This window comes from Lingula anatina, chromosome 1 (assembly GCF_051362555.1).
Source record: "Lingula anatina isolate TDL-2025a chromosome 1, LinAna3.0, whole genome shotgun sequence".
In the NCBI taxonomy this organism is placed as follows: domain Eukaryota; kingdom Metazoa; phylum Brachiopoda; class Lingulata; order Lingulida; family Lingulidae; genus Lingula; species Lingula anatina.
The window spans coordinates 17,188,846-17,203,865 of NC_141767.1; the positions used below are offsets into that span (position 1 = coordinate 17,188,846).

The window sequence follows — 15,020 nt, forward strand, 5'->3', positions numbered from 1 at the left end:
AGATTTAATGAATACACATTCAAATGCGTGTAACATTTTTTATTCTCAAAATATTGCTTTTTTTACAATACATGCAAATTATTGACATTATCATGCGAGGGAGGGAGCGCGCTAGACAGAAGTGCACCAATAGAGGTGAAGCTTGTGCTCTGGATGGCTCATGATTCGCCGTCCATTTCAGATTGATTTCCATAGCCAATCAACTCGGGTTCGTCCGGATTTCACCCAATGTAAGTGCTCCTTATTCTTATGTTCTTGTTGACAGTTGTAGACGCACGTGTTGAAACAAAATATAAACAGGAAATGAGCCCAAAACCGGACGATTACTTTATTAGCCAAAAAAGACAATGTTTATGTATATTGTAGTAGACCTTTGTGTATCGGGTTACAATTTACGTCTAGATCATTAACATACAGAATCACACATCACGTTGTTAAGGTGTACACTAAATCAGTGCAGTACGTTGATATGTTTTGGATCTAGTCTAGTTTTTTTTGGCGTAATTAAGCATTAGATGCATGAAAATTTGAGAGCAATGATGTTAACAAGAACTGTGTTATGCTTTGGACTGACAAGTTCTTGCACCTGTACCTCTTGCATTGTTATCTGTATGTCATGCACAAATATTTCGACATGTACAAAAATTCTGTTTTTGTTAAACAACCAAGGCACTGCATATTTTAGCATGTTACTTATGACTGGTAGATGGTTCCAAAATATGTAGAAAAATACAATGTTTCGTGTTGACATCACAGAAAAATTACAGCTGGGCATGTAATTTTATGACATTCTTTGTGTGAGGTCATATTTATTATTTTACAGTAAGGCATTGAGATGGAGCAATTTCAAGTGACCACAGCATCTGATGGTCAGCAGCAGCCCTCACAAGTTATCATGCAGCCTTCACAGGTCCAAGGCTTGCAAACACAGGGACAGGTATAGGAATAACTGTATTAAATACAAATAATCAGTATAAAATATTTCAATAAGTATCAAGGAAAAAAGATCCATATATATGTATCAAACAAATTGAAAGTTTGGAAGTGTTTGTCCTGTTGCATTCATTGAGGTTAATCAGTGTTGTTAAAGCTTCTGCTATGTCCATGCAATAATTAAAATTCTAATATAAACTTAATTTTAAATGTTGGGAATTAATAAAAAGGTATATAATGTCAATGTCTATTTTATTTAGTTGGTACAGATAAATCAAGGCCAACTAATGTCTGGCCAGCAGATTATCACCATGCCCCAGGGACAGACTCTGCAACTAGCTGGACAGCAGGGATTTCAGCAGGTTAGGAAAAAAAATTCATTTATGTACAAATACCCCTTCAAAGTATGTTACCATTAAATTTTGTCGTGAACCAAGTCGTGTACAGTTTTGATTTGAAACAGTAACTAAAAAACAACCCACCAATTATTATCTACAGATTACAAACTGTACATGACTATTCCAAACCAGTACAAGTGTTTTGAAACATAGTTGATGTTGCATACCCTTTAATTTGTAAAGTGGTCAATTTCTCTTTAGTGCATGCAAAATGCAGCTGCAATTTATGTTGATAAAATTCAATAAATGTAGATGTAAATGTATAATTTGTAAAGCTCCAAATTAAAAGTGTAAATGATGGCAGTGTCAGCCATAATATATTGGCTAGAATGTTGTCATGTGTCAGCAAGCATGGTAATGGGAATGCTGTAGAACACTGCTTACATTTACTCCATACATGTTATTTACAGAATTATTTTTTGCCAACAATGCTCCTTTGTTTCATGCATATCAATGTTCCTAAGTGTATATTGTTTGTTTATAAATTGCAATCCATAACAAACATTCACACTAAAATTAATATTCAGCAGAGAACAATAGAATAACAATGCATTTAAGAGGTTTTCCATGACTTAATAATGCACATTTATATAAAGTTCAGTTTGACCAATTTCTGCCAATCTAAACAAATTTGTGTTAAATAAAAGCAGAAGAGAGCAAACATTCTGGCCTAGCTAGCTTGATTATTCCACAAATCATTGTTGCTGGAAATTCACAGACCACGTCAATATTTATTAGCATGGAAAGTCTTTTCACCTGTGAAGATGGGCTATTTGTGAGTGACATCACTTTCCAGTTTATCAGCCCCAACCCCTGTAACATCTTTTCAACACCTAGGACATTGCAGGACACTGACACAATTGACTGGAAAGTGACGCCACATGCATATTGCCTTAATATTCAGGGATCATGTTAGTATTATAGCAATTTTATAACATTCTATATCATCTTTAAGGTGCACAGTGTAGGATTTTCTTGACACTTGCCATATTTCTGTTATAATCAGGGAGAATTAAATTCCTCAACCCATGCTTAAAGTAATTGTTTTAAAGTTTTGCCATTCTCACTAGCTCAGTTCTCATGCTAACTTCTGGATTCTGCACAATTTAAAACTTGGCAAGATGGTTGACCATGGTGAGGTTCTTTGGAGTGGTTAAATTTGATTATTCTATACAAGATTTATCAAAGAAATATCTCTCCAAATATGAACAAAAAGTATAACTTGGCCTCAGATATGTTCATCAAGAAATTGTTTATGTACTTAGGGAGTGTTTAAAATCCTACACTTTGTTACTTTAAGCAAAACCATGTTGCTTAAAGGAATAATAACTCTTCGTATGAGATCTATATTTCACAATAAAAACATTGTGAATAACTCATAGAAATATGATATATTCTGTTTTACCACAAAAATGGCAGTTATAGCTATTATTCTGATATCTGAGCTTGTCTTTAGACCACGTATCCTCCATTGATGGCTATACAAATGGCTATAACAAAAAACCAAACTTTTTAGAAAAAAAACAGGGACTACCTTTGAATGTAAAAATGGATTCATTAACCATTGGTTAGTATGGGAAAATTGTTGGTTACTCCAGGAAAATTCATTTTTTGGCCGAAACAAAGAGTTATTATCCCTATTATTTCATAGGCCAGCATGAACCTACACATGAGTAAGCTGCTGAAGATATGACTTCATTGTTAACTAGCAGAGTATTTGCAACGGTAATTAATATCTTACAGACACAACCTTTACAGTTTCAAGTTGGACAGCACCAACAACAACAGCAGCAAAATCAATCGCAGCAGGTAAACCTTATGAAGAGTTTGACTATATTAGAAGTGGACATATGAAACCAAATTGTGATTGATTTGTGTTTTTAGAATCCATGCCCATGGAAATTGGGAGTACAAGGATGGTTGGCTTTTTATATGATCAAAATATTTTAGTAGCTTTGCTTCATTGCCTTGCTATGTGCTTTTATAGCAGATGCTTCTCTAGTAAAATGTGTGCAGTGGTGCCAAAATGCAGATGCACAGAAACTTAATCATATTCCATACATTTCAGATTCAGGTTCTACAGGTTGGGCAACAGTTGACTAATTCACAAGGACAACAGGTGAGTTTACTCTGATAAAATGTTGTTCATGTCAGATGAAAACACGGATATCATGGCTTAAGTAGAAAAAAGTAAATTTAAATTGGGAAATACATACACAGGTCTTGATTTTGATAAGTCAAGCAAATGAGATAAGGTCTTCGTCATTAACAGTCTAAAATTGCCTTGTTCAGCAGTAGTACTATTCTTTAAAATTCTAGATAATCATTCAACAACCCCAGGGCCAGGGTCAGCAGGCAGTGACTGGGCAGATTATCCAGATTGGGGACAGTCAGGCCATCATCTACCAGCCTGCAGGGGGAGGGGACAATGTGGCTCAGATGTTACAAATACAGCAACCTAACCAGCAAGGTACAGCTGTTAGAGTGAATGGGGGATATGTATACATACACACATGCACACACACACAAAAGCACAACCATTGAATATTGAAAAACAAAGTACTATTTATTTTCACTATAAGCCTGGTAATATGGTATTTCTGGCTACTGAATGCAGTATTTGCTGTGGTGACATAAGCAAACTTTTACTGCAATCAGTGCACAGTATGGTGTGTGTGTCTATATCTTAACAATTTAAGCGTTAACTATGTTGGAACATATAATTCATCACTGCCAACCATATTTCATTGTAGCAGGTCAGGTTATCCAGATTCCTACCAGTCTAGCCACCCAGACAGCCCAGGCCTCCACTGCCAGTAGTATGCCCACCACTATCACTATTCCTGGCACAGGGGGGCAGGGACAGGTTATCATGGTGAGGCTGCTTTGGGTCTTCCCATATGTTTGACGAACTTAAAATCCATGTTTCAGTAGTGTTTTGGTCATTTTGAATGGTTTTGACTTGTAAGGATATGTTTAGTTTGTTAGTTTTTGTTCACTGATAATGTAAAATATTTCTAGGGAAGAGAAAATTACCACACAATGTAAAATTAGTGATAGCTTTGCTTCACATGCTAAATGGTGAAACCATTTTTGATTTAAATCTGCTATGCAAGTTTATTTACTCTCATAAGGGCATTTTACTTAGCAAAATATTCATGTTTATAGACATATCTCACTTGTTACAGATGGTCCCAACCAACACAACATCCACAGCCTCTGGAGGTGGAGCTGCCATGCAGAGGTTGCCCCTCCCTGGTCAGGAGGTTATGGAGGAGGAGCCATTGTACGTGAATGCCAAGCAATATCACAGGATACTCAAACGGCGGCAAGCCAGGGCTAAATTGGAGGCAGAGGGAAAAATACCAAAGGAGAGGAAAGTAAGTTGTTTGGTCAGTCCTTGAAATATTCCTGTATCTTGATGTCATGTAAATGATGTTGATAGTTTACCATGACAGTTTGTCAGCCTTTAGTTTTACATAATATAATTTACATATATAATTGTACACAGAATTCAGGAGATGAGTTGAAAACTAAATGAATAGTCATATAATATTTTCTTGGTTTTTACAGAAATATCTTCATGAAAGTCGTCATAAGCATGCAATGAATAGATCTCGTGGGGAAGGCGGTCGCTTCTATTCTCCTGGAGAGAGAAAACAACGAGAAGAACAAAGAAGGGAAGAGCAAAGGAGGAAAGATAATAATCATCAAAATATTTTAGACTCATCACTAACAGTAAGTGCATCTGTGCTAGTAAGTGCATTTGTGCTTTTAATGATGGAAGAATTAAGGACATTTTCTTACCTTATACTATTGAGACATATTCAAGAAGGGTTATATATGAAGGACCTCTTTTGTTGTTTTAACATATTTGTCAAGATCATCACCTCAAGATATGGTCATTGACCTTTATGTCTTCATTTTATTTCTGTCATGAATATGATATTAACATCAGTCAAATAACACAATTTTGTTTTATTTTCAGAATGCATCCTTTCATGAACTATTGCGGAATACAAACTCTGCTCCTCTAATACTACATGCTGATGGCACAGATTCAACAGCAGATAATGCAGTTACAGAAGTCAACAGCTAAAGCAGCATATTAGAGGTCCTCAGCTAAATAAAACAATTTAAAAGGGAATTTACTTTTTAAAAGTTAATTGCCCTGTTCCATGATCAGAATGGTCAGTCTTTCATTATTCCTTGGTGCTCTTTTTCAACACCTTAATTGCGTTTGATTTTTCTTTTCCTAGTTTTCTTGGAATATTTAAGAATCATTTTCTAAATGTCAAACATAATAAGAGGTGAAGCACAAAAGAATCTTTAAAATGAAAAATGACTTTTTACAAAGCATATGCACATTTTTGTACTTGGCTTTATTCTGTTGTATGTTAATACCTTAAGTAGAGAATTTGAATATAGGTGCCTTGTGGTTTAAATGATCAGTCCTGTCTCAGTGTTTGACAATCAAACATTTAGAAATATACCATTTGATTAGTGGTTGTATAGAATGTACTTGGTACAACTTGGAACAACTTGGGTTATTCTCTTGTAAATTGATTCTATGAAGAAAGTTTTGACTTTAGTTGTATGACTTAATTACACTCCTTTGTTGTATTTATCTGATATAATTAAAAGATTATAATGCTAAGACACTAAGTTGAACTTGGCAAAAATTTTACTCTCACAAAAAGATAACACACAAATAATACTTTCATACAAGCAATTCTTCACTCCATAAAAAAAAACTGCTTGTCCTTCAGCTAAAGGAAAATGAGAATTTCAAGTTAAAAAGTTATGTGCACGTTGTGCATGTGCCTAAATATCACAAAGTACTTGTAGCCAAATATGCAGTGAGTCTGTCTTCTTATATTGTATACTGTATATTATGCACATTTGTACATATTGATCATCATTATTTTATACTTGTATCAAAATTAGACTCTCATGAAAATACCGGGTAGTTAACACTGTATTTGTAACAAAATGTGCTGTTTGTATATATACAAATATCTGTATATAAGTTAGTAGGATGTGTTGTGAAACTAATAATCATTGCTTATAGTGACTGGAATTCAAAGGTTTTAAGACCATGTGCCACTTAGTGAAACTAATATCTTAACAGATACAGTGCTTTGGCACCGCAGTTTTAATGGTAAAATTTTTACTGATGTATATAAAAATAAAAATGTTTTGCATGTATTGATAATCTGTGGTTCTTGCTCCGAGTTAACTTAATGATACGAGTGGAATAGTCTGCACTATTATTTGCTATTTCTTTTAATACTGTTATGCATTTTTTTTGGGGGGGGGGGGGGGGGGATGACACAACTTTTTCCACTCTAATTCATGCAAAAAATGTTTAGTGATAAAACAAGCCAAACTATTCTTCAAAGAAGCAAACAATAGCTAAATGGTTAACCCCTTTTAATTTGCATGAGAAATAGTGTAGTCTGATTCCAATTTCAAAATTCATGATTCAGTAATAAAATTATTGTATGGCTCCTCTTAACAAATATAAAAGAGGAAAGAAATGTTTTGGGGTAATATCTTTAGCACGATCTTCTTTAAACCCTGAGAATGTCAAGTGATTTCCATGACTGGAAGGGGCAAGTTTTTTCATAACAGGCTTTCCGTCTTGTACCTGTAGGTCAAGGTATATCAGGAGGTTCCTCGTCAGACTCAAACTCTACTGTGTCATCCTTCACCCATTTTCCTGAACGGTCTCTCTTCCAACCAGATCTAAAGACAAAAGGAAGTAAAAGGAATTGACATGACTGTAAATCACTTAAATAATTTCTTAATACAGGTGGCTACATAACCTGGATTAGACCTAGTTATTAACCCTCATTGCATTGTAAATTTTAAGAAGTGGTTTGATCATAAAGCAGTATGAAAGACAAATTGATACTTACTGAACAGCTTGCAAATATCTTTCAGCCAAAATTTGTTTTTCTGTAGGTTCACCAGATTTCTTTGGTGTATTAAGGGAGGTGCTTGTTATTTTCTTCACTTTTGTCTTTTCAACTTTTTTTACTTCTGTGACATTTTTTGAACTAACAGGAATAAGTTTTGTCCTCCACGTATGCTGATGTTGTACATTATCAGTATCTGCCTGTATTTCTTTTGTTGATGTACAATAATCTGGATCCCTAGGATATGCGACCTGATTACATGGGTACTCACTTTCATAGAACACCTCAACATTATTAGTGGTCTTATCAAGTGACACTGGCCTTGCCTCTGAAAGTTGCTGTAGATTTCTACTTTTTGCGGGTGGTTCATTGTCCTTAACAGCCTGCTGTGAACTGTACAATGTTTCTACTGGGGTGGCATTTGTCCTTCTTTTACTTTTATAAGGTCTAAAATCTGTTGGAATAGAATCATGTTGTTGAAAATTTGCCAGTCTCTTCAAAATCGATGTGCTTGATATATTCCTATCCAATTCAATTCTTGTGTCCTTGTCTTCTTGATTCCTTTTGACACATGGATTGTATGAGGCAGCTGACATCAAAGCATTTCCACAGGAAGACTCCTGTAAACAGAAGTGAAGTGACATTATATGTTATGCAAACTCATAAAATCAGAATTTAAATGAAATTCCATCAATTTTTCATTCAAATATCTAAAGCACAATGTTTACATAGTGTAAAAAGTGACCGTGTTTCATATTTCTTATTTTATTTATTTTTTATTCAAAACTTCCTTTAATTATTAGTTTTAAAATATCTTATTCTTTTTACTGCACCAGCTTCTAAATTTGTTTCAATTTGAGTTGTTCATTCTCACATTTTTAATCCTTTGTGGTTGAGATGTCTGCTGTGCTGCAGACGTACCACTGTTTGATACCATTGGATGGATGTCTTCCTGTTTTACATTATCTGGATGTAGAATGTTGATGCATAGAGAGAATCAACTATCATAATTTATTCTAAGAAACCTGAATGTCTTATTTTTGACACACTATCAATGCAGGCCAGTTTGATTTTTCTGATCAACATGCCAAAAGGTCCGTATAAAAGAAAGATATGTATAATAACACAGAAATTAAATTAAAAGCACTGAATAGGACATCATTTGGTAAAACACTATGAGCGTCACATATAAATAAATACTTGCTTGCTTTATGCTTCTTTCCTTGTCTGTGCACTGCAAGCACAGCAATTGTGTCAAATAATGGCCTGTGTGGACATATTGTGCAGGTAAACCTGGAAAACAACAGGATGTAAGAGTATACAGTAAGATAGCACTGCAGGCCATATTCTTCAGCATTATACTATGCTGCTTTAACAACCTGTGATTAATTAAAAAGCAGACATGTGCTATTCCATGTCCTTACTGTGTTATCCAAATAATAAAAACGCATTACCTTCCATCCCTTAGGAGCAGAGCCTCTTTCTCTGGGATGTCATAAGCAAATAGTTCTTCTATTCTTCTTTTCTAAAACAGTTACACAATTTCAGTAATGCTGTCATTATCATATCATGATTGGGACTCAGCTGTAACAATTTTCTGCTAGAGTAAAATAATAACAATAATTACAATAATAATAATAATAATAATTTAAAAAACAAAAAGAAAAGAAAAACCCATGCTGTACATTTTACTAACTTAAACACAGCCAAAGTGTCCGTTCAAATGATCTTTCAATTTCTTTTCGGAATAACATTAAGGCCATTTTTAGTTACTACGTACTTCTCTGAAAATCAGTTTTGACTGCTGACAGTGTTACATGCAATGTTAGTATTGTTACTAATTTGCCGTACCCTAATTTGTTGCAAGAGGCTGTGATCATCACCCTCTCTCTTAAATGACATGGTGAATGAGATAAGTGTTGCTAACCAATTTTCTTTTGAATGTTTTGCGTTAATCAACCCTTGGCAGCCACTGATAACAGTAAAAATAGAAATTATAAACCAGCGGAAACAAAAACACAGGGGGCAGACATATTGGAATTCCGCGAAGCGAAGTGAAGATAACCCAATGAGGTATCGGGTTACATCTGACCTTGGCCTTGCCAGCTTGGCAAGTCGGCCACGTTGACAGAATTTGATTGGACATTGTAATCACGTGGGTTATTTTAGCTTCTTTAATTGGACGTCTCTTGGTGTCCTATTCAAAAGGTCTTCTCGCGTGTAAGGTAGTAAAGAGGCGACAGCGTGCTGTCATTTGAAGGGATTCCCTGCTATTCAACTCATTTCAGGAATTCAGTAAGTATTCTGTTTTGTTTGCAACTCTCTTATTTATATTTTCCTCCCTAGATGTTATCTTTTATCTCAGTATCTAGACTTGTTTATGGAAAGTAGCCACGTTGAAAGGAAATTCCTTGATCATGTCAACTCATTGACGATCAAAGAAACCGGATCTCTCTCTGACACGTTGACAAGGCACTGTTTACAGTTGACACGATGTCGTGTGCTGTGTCAATTTCCAGGGAAATTGTGGTTAAATGATATCCTTTATTCGATTGATGCAATAAGCCACGTCGCATTGCTACGTGGCAGTGGTGGGTTCTAGAAAAACTCGTGGAATTTGACTGATGCAAGCAGTCCCTCACTTGAAACTGGACGGAGCAGAACACAGAGACGCTTTCTTGTAACAGGTTTCTGGAAAACCCACGTTGGAACAAGGAGACCGCTTCCTTCATAGCGTATGCAAATTGTATATTTGAAATGTTATTGTGAGCGATCATGACAGTTGATGTCGATACTAAAGCATTTAAGATGACAATTAAGAGTATTGCAGATTGTGAATATATCAGTTTGTTAGTATCATAAACTGTATTGCATTTTCCATTTTTTTTAAATAATTCCATTTAAAATGCTTTGTGCCAAGAGCTTTGTGAAGAGATAAGTTGATGTTCTTCCTCCGTTTTTATTTCTTTGATTTGTGATTTGGAATTATTTGACAGTTATAAAGTAGCAGACGTTTTATTCACTGTTCTATACATTATGCCACCCTGTACAAAATATTATTTAATTTTGAGATCTGCATAATATTTTTATGCATTTATTTCAGAAGTGAATGATAAACAGTGGAATCATGAGGTCATGTGCTTGCATGGTGGTACTGGCTCTTGTGGCCACCAGTCGCTCTTCTGCCATCCCCACCAAATCAGACGATCACAAATCCCGATCCTTGGATAAGGTAGGGGTTCAATTGTCTTTTTCACCCTGTAGCCAGCTTAATTGTTGTGGATGCACATTGCATCAGCCAGAAAAAAATAAATAGTGTGAATAACTTGCCATTTTGAAATTTTCAGAGTTCTGAACAGAGTTGATGCAACTTTAAATGCAAAAATTGCATAACAGAGAAGAATTTCATCATCTGTTATGTAATAAGAATAAAGTAGTTTTCTTCAGTCAACAGCTTCATATCGAAATAAATTACCTCCAATATTTCAATGTCAAACAGAGCATATTCATCAGGGAATGAGGGTTACTTAATTCTTACAGAAGATTATGCTGTGTCTGATTATCCAGTGCCACTTCCTACTTACTTACGCAATGAAAACATTGTGGTTCTGTATGTGATTAGCACTATATTTAAGTTGCATGGAACAAGTTTGCTCGTTTAAATGTGATTAGTAATACCATTGCTTAATTTCCTGTCAGTATAAACATCATAACTTAGGCACTGTTCACATGAAAAATCCCAATTCCAAAAATCCAAAAATTCATTGGTGGTATCTAGCGGTCTGTGCCCTGAATACCCCATGGCGTAATTAACTAGCGGAATGAGCGAGTTGCTTCCAAAGCTGTAATTAAATCTCGGTTGCGCTCGGAGGAGATTCTTACACCTGGACGCATGCGCAGTAATAAGTTAGAGAGAAAGAAAATAACAGTCGCAGTTGCTTTGAAAAATGTGTTTGTCGATTTTGTGCAACAACAAGACGAAGAAGATGAGCTCCATATACACACGACAGATATGAGTGCAAACTGATGAAATCCACAGTTTAGAGATACTACTGCGCATGGGTCCAGGCATCAGAATCTCCTTCGAGCACAGCCAAGAATTAATTACAGCTTTGGAGACGACTTACTCATGCTGCTAGTCAATTACACCACGGGGTATTCAGGGCACATACCGTGATCACTAGATACCACCAATGGATTTTTGGATTTATAAAACTTGGATTTTTCATGTGAATGGTGCCTTAGGAACCTTGTATGTAATAAACATGCATATGCTCATCAAATTTTTTTTTTATTGAACATTTAATATATGCTTTAATATCATAATTTGTACAAGCTATATTTTTATATGAACTCAGAAAGTAAATTTACAATTACTTTATGATCATTTGTGACAAATATTAATAATTTTTTATGTATAGAAGAATAAAACAAATCATAAAGGAATGAAAAATGTATTGAATTATTTGTTTAAATGCAATCTAGGACCTAAGCGATGAACAGCATTATGAAGGCGAGGAACATAATGCAGAATATGACCACGAAGCCTTTTTAGGACAAGAGGAAGCCAAGACGTTTGATCAACTCACACCTGAAGAGAGTAAAGAAAGATTATCGTAAGTATATGCTCTACAGATATATACAGAATTTGAGCAATTATTAAATTCTTCATTTGAAATGTGTTTTATATTAAAATGCATTTCTTGCTGTTTTTTCCATATCATGTGATATAAACATGTTGGTAAAACAGGATTATCTGATACTGAATCCGTGTAGCAGTTGATTTAAGGATTTGCAGAATATTCTTTCGAGAATTGTGTGGGATGCCAGATATCTCATTGACACGGGATGTTATCAGTCAAGTCAAAATGAAAGTCACAATTTTTTTTTTTTTTTGAAAAATTTTTATGCAAAAAGAAACGCAAGTGGTCATTTTTATCCGCAACATATGATGAATGCTTATTTTCTTTCACAGTAAAATAATAGACAAAATAGACAGAAATCAAGATGGCCAGGTGTCAGAGGAAGAGTTGAAGGAGTGGATCCAGCATGTCCAGAAGCGCTATGTGTACCAGGACACAGAGAGACAGTGGGTGCAGGACCAGAAGGTGGAGGGAGACAAGCTCACATGGGAAGCTTACAAAGACAGAACCTATGGATTTTTAAAAGATGGTATGCAGGAGCAGATATTTTATTATGAGAGGAGGGGGGGTATTGTGTCATGCTTTTTATTCATTTTGACAAGACTTGTTATGATTATGTTTTCTGAAAGCCAGTTTTGATTTGAAAAAAATATCTGTTGTACATTTAAAACCACTTTGAAAGGAGTGATATTGCACCTTGGAAACTTCCTGTGTTTTTGTTGATTAATAAACATTTTCAATTGATATTTAATTTCTAGGAAGAGATACCAAAGCAGGAGACAGTGGCTATGATTACAAAGACATGATGGATCGTGATGAGAGGCGGTTTAAAAAAGCTGATGCAGATGGGGATGGTGCTTTGACCAAAGACGAGTTTGCTAATTTTCTCCATCCTGAGGAGGCTGAACACATGAGAGAAATAGTGGTGCTAGTAAGTGATGAGTCCATGTGAAATTCTTAAATAAAAGGGATATTATATATTCTGTGTTAAATGGTTTTATTTATTTACATGATTGGAGAGACAATTTTGTTTGTGTTGACTATGATTCTTGCAATCTTCTTTAGTAACTTCTCCATGTGCATCATCTTTTTGTTGATGTATTTTTAGGATTTGTGTTTTGTTACAGAATTCAATTTTAAAGAAAATTATTTTTTTTAATGTTTTTAGGAAACAATGGAAGATATTGACAAGGACAAAGATGGAAAAATAAGTTTACAGGAATATATAGGTAGGTTGTTGTAGCAGGGTGTAAACACATAAGCAAGTTAACCTTTCAATTTCAGCCTTGAGAGACAATAAGAATTAAGAATGATCTAGTAATTGTATCTGTATGGAGTTTAGTAGGGGCTTATCCTGTAGTAAAGTAAGTGAGATTAAAAAAAAAAAAGATGTTGCATTAAGAGTGTCAAATTGCTGTTTTTATAGAAATGGTTTTGTCTCAGTAGATCCCTTTCTCTTATAGGTGACATGTGGCCCAATAAGGATGATGAAGAAGAGCCAGACTGGGTAAAAAATGAGCGTGAACAATTTGGTGCTTATCGTGACAAGAACAAAGATGGCTACATGGATAAGGATGAAGTAAAAGATTGGATCATTCCACCTGATTATGACCACTCTGAAGCCGAGGCCAAACATTTAATACACGAGTCTGATAGAGATAAGGTGGGTTATGCTTACTTGCAATACAATGTCATGTGTCACACTAGCTTGTATTATTATGATATATTTCTCTTTATTTTTATTTTAAAAAGAACTCTTCATCCAATTATTCAGTAAGAGACAAATATATATTTTAATGTAAGATGTGTTAACAGTGTATGTATTTCAACTAACAAGTTTGAATTTCAAAATGATCAAATCTCTAAACCTGTCCAATCTGAAGCTTGTATTTCAAGGCATTTACATGTGTGTTTTTTTCCAGGATGGTCAACTAACAAAAGAAGAAATTTTGGACAAATATGACTTATTTGTTGGTAGCCAGGCCACAGATTTTGGAGAAGCTTTAACAAGACATGATGAATTTTAGTGCCAAAATTTTTAATATTATCAATTAACAATCCCACTTTTATAGTCATCGTCTCCATGCAGTGTATGGCATAGAGCTCTTCTACTCCTTACAGCATTGGTATTGCTACAAATAGTACACTTACTTTGATATTAATAGAATTTAACTGTTACTCGTATAAGTCGGATAAACATTTTAGTATGACTTGGATTCATGTTTAATAGATGAGGTTTTTCTTCTGACAGGGACACTTTTTTTACCTAAAATAAAAGTGTGCAGGATTTAAAGAATGGAAGGTTTTACTCTAAAGGCATGGAAGATGAAGTAATTTAGATTTACTTGGATGCACACATAAATGTAAATAATCTTGTTCATTAATACTCCTGACATCAAATTTCAACAAAATACTGGAGATGTGTTTTACTGAGATGTTTATTTGCCCAAATATTATTTGATTTACTTATAGATAGTAAAGTAATGGTGTGCCTAGATAATGAGCACTCCTTTCTTAAATTAAGACAAACACAATGCAATTTTGTTAACGAAATTTTGCTCTCATCAAATTAATGGTCAACAGTATTTTTGCATTTAGTTACTATGCATGCTTAGAAACTGGCTCACTTCGTACTTATAAAACTTGCACGAGATGTGTGCTCATGTAACAAAGTAGTGTAATGTGTGTTAATGCTGTTACCTGAATACTTGCCAAAGAAAAGGACATGGTTTATGTACCATTTTATACATATGTGAAAACAACTTAAAATTATGAACAGTGCATTACAGTGTAAGCATAGCGATCATTTTATATATATTTAGAAAAGTAGGTTATATGTTTAGTTTGAGGAAACATTCGAGAAGTGTGTAAACCTCATTCAGTATTCTTGTTGTAGAATAACTCTCCTGTAATAGGACTTGTTCAGTAGGCGTCGCTGTACTGTTGCCTTATGTTGCCAAGTTTTTATACAAAATACTGCCATAAATAATAAGTTAAGAATTAGGTATTGCGTTTTGTTTGTTTACTGTACATCTTGAGATGGCTCTTTATTCAGCATTCATGTTCATTACTTTGCCCTTGACCTATATATTCATTTTGGTATTATTTCCCGTTTCTTTGACCAA

General features: G+C 34.7%; 3 protein-coding genes across 7 annotated transcripts; 2 read left to right on the plus strand and 1 right to left on the minus strand.

Moving 5' to 3' along the window:
* Positions 1 to 47: 47 nt before the first annotated feature.
* LOC106177425 (nuclear transcription factor Y subunit alpha) lies at positions 48 to 6,546 on the plus strand. Of its 3 annotated transcripts, none has more exons than XM_013560188.2 (10): positions 48 to 230; positions 824 to 937; positions 1,194 to 1,295; positions 3,075 to 3,140; positions 3,400 to 3,450; positions 3,651 to 3,801; positions 4,085 to 4,206; positions 4,520 to 4,711; positions 4,905 to 5,069; positions 5,320 to 6,546. In XM_013560188.2, the coding sequence occupies exons 2-10, from the start codon at positions 836 to 838 to the stop codon at positions 5,428 to 5,430; spliced, it is 1,062 nt and encodes a 353-aa protein (XP_013415642.1). In that variant the 5' UTR covers positions 48 to 230; positions 824 to 835; the 3' UTR covers positions 5,431 to 6,546. The 3 variants fall into 3 exon arrangements, with proteins under 3 accessions (XP_013415642.1, XP_013415643.1, XP_013415644.1); XM_013560189.2 differs by having other exon boundaries at positions 4,088 to 4,206; XM_013560190.2 differs by lacking the exon at positions 3,075 to 3,140.
* On the minus strand, positions 5,695 to 9,331 carry LOC106177424 (sodium channel modifier 1). 2 transcript variants are annotated; one of them, XM_087000201.1, is made up of 6 exons: positions 9,104 to 9,331; positions 8,707 to 8,777; positions 8,457 to 8,545; positions 8,127 to 8,218; positions 7,524 to 7,872; positions 5,695 to 7,079 (listed from the first exon to the last, which is right to left on the minus strand). In XM_087000201.1, exons 1-6 carry the CDS (start codon positions 9,152 to 9,154, stop codon positions 7,042 to 7,044), a joined length of 690 nt encoding a protein of 229 aa, XP_086856327.1. In that variant the 5' UTR covers positions 9,155 to 9,331; the 3' UTR covers positions 5,695 to 7,041. The 2 variants fall into 2 exon arrangements, with proteins under 2 accessions (XP_086856327.1, XP_013415641.2); XM_013560187.2 differs by having other exon boundaries at positions 7,253 to 7,872.
* Positions 9,332 to 9,376: 45 nt separating this feature from the next.
* Positions 9,377 to 14,898, plus strand: LOC106177426 (calumenin-B). 2 transcript variants are annotated; one of them, XM_087000202.1, is made up of 8 exons: positions 9,377 to 9,547; positions 10,356 to 10,484; positions 11,738 to 11,868; positions 12,228 to 12,424; positions 12,654 to 12,826; positions 13,064 to 13,124; positions 13,359 to 13,558; positions 13,818 to 14,898. In XM_087000202.1, exons 2-8 carry the CDS (start codon positions 10,362 to 10,364, stop codon positions 13,920 to 13,922), a joined length of 990 nt encoding a protein of 329 aa, XP_086856328.1. In that variant the 5' UTR covers positions 9,377 to 9,547; positions 10,356 to 10,361; the 3' UTR covers positions 13,923 to 14,898. The 2 variants fall into 2 exon arrangements, with proteins under 2 accessions (XP_086856328.1, XP_086856329.1); XM_087000203.1 differs by lacking the exon at positions 9,377 to 9,547 and adding an exon at positions 9,741 to 9,987.
* The last annotated feature ends 122 nt before the right edge of the window (positions 14,899 to 15,020 follow it).

Excerpts from the sequence above, each read along its gene's own strand:
- LOC106177426 (XM_087000202.1), top strand. The coding sequence starts at position 10,362 with ATGATAAACAGTGGAATCATGAGGTCATGTGCTTGCATGGTGGTACTG. Across the intron at positions 12,425-12,653 it reads CTATGGATTTTTAAAAGATG|GAAGAGATACCAAAGCAGGA; the intron begins GTATGCAGGAGC and ends TTTAATTTCTAG. Across the intron at positions 12,827-13,063 it reads TGAGAGAAATAGTGGTGCTA|GAAACAATGGAAGATATTGA; the intron begins GTAAGTGATGAG and ends TAATGTTTTTAG.
- LOC106177424 (XM_013560187.2), bottom strand. The coding sequence starts at position 9,154 with ATGTCATTTAAGAGAGAGGGTGATGATCACAGCCTCTTGCAACAAATT. Across the intron at positions 8,546-8,706 it reads CTGCTCCTAAGGGATGGAAG|GTTTACCTGCACAATATGTC; the intron begins GTAATGCGTTTT and ends GTTGTTTTCCAG. Across the intron at positions 7,873-8,126 it reads AACCACAAAGGATTAAAAAT|GAGTCTTCCTGTGGAAATGC; the intron begins GTGAGAATGAAC and ends TTCTGTTTACAG.
- LOC106177425 (XM_013560188.2), top strand. The coding sequence starts at position 836 with ATGGAGCAATTTCAAGTGACCACAGCATCTGATGGTCAGCAGCAGCCC. Across the intron at positions 1,296-3,074 it reads GACAGCAGGGATTTCAGCAG|ACACAACCTTTACAGTTTCA; the intron begins GTTAGGAAAAAA and ends AATATCTTACAG. Across the intron at positions 5,070-5,319 it reads TTTTAGACTCATCACTAACA|AATGCATCCTTTCATGAACT; the intron begins GTAAGTGCATCT and ends TTTTATTTTCAG.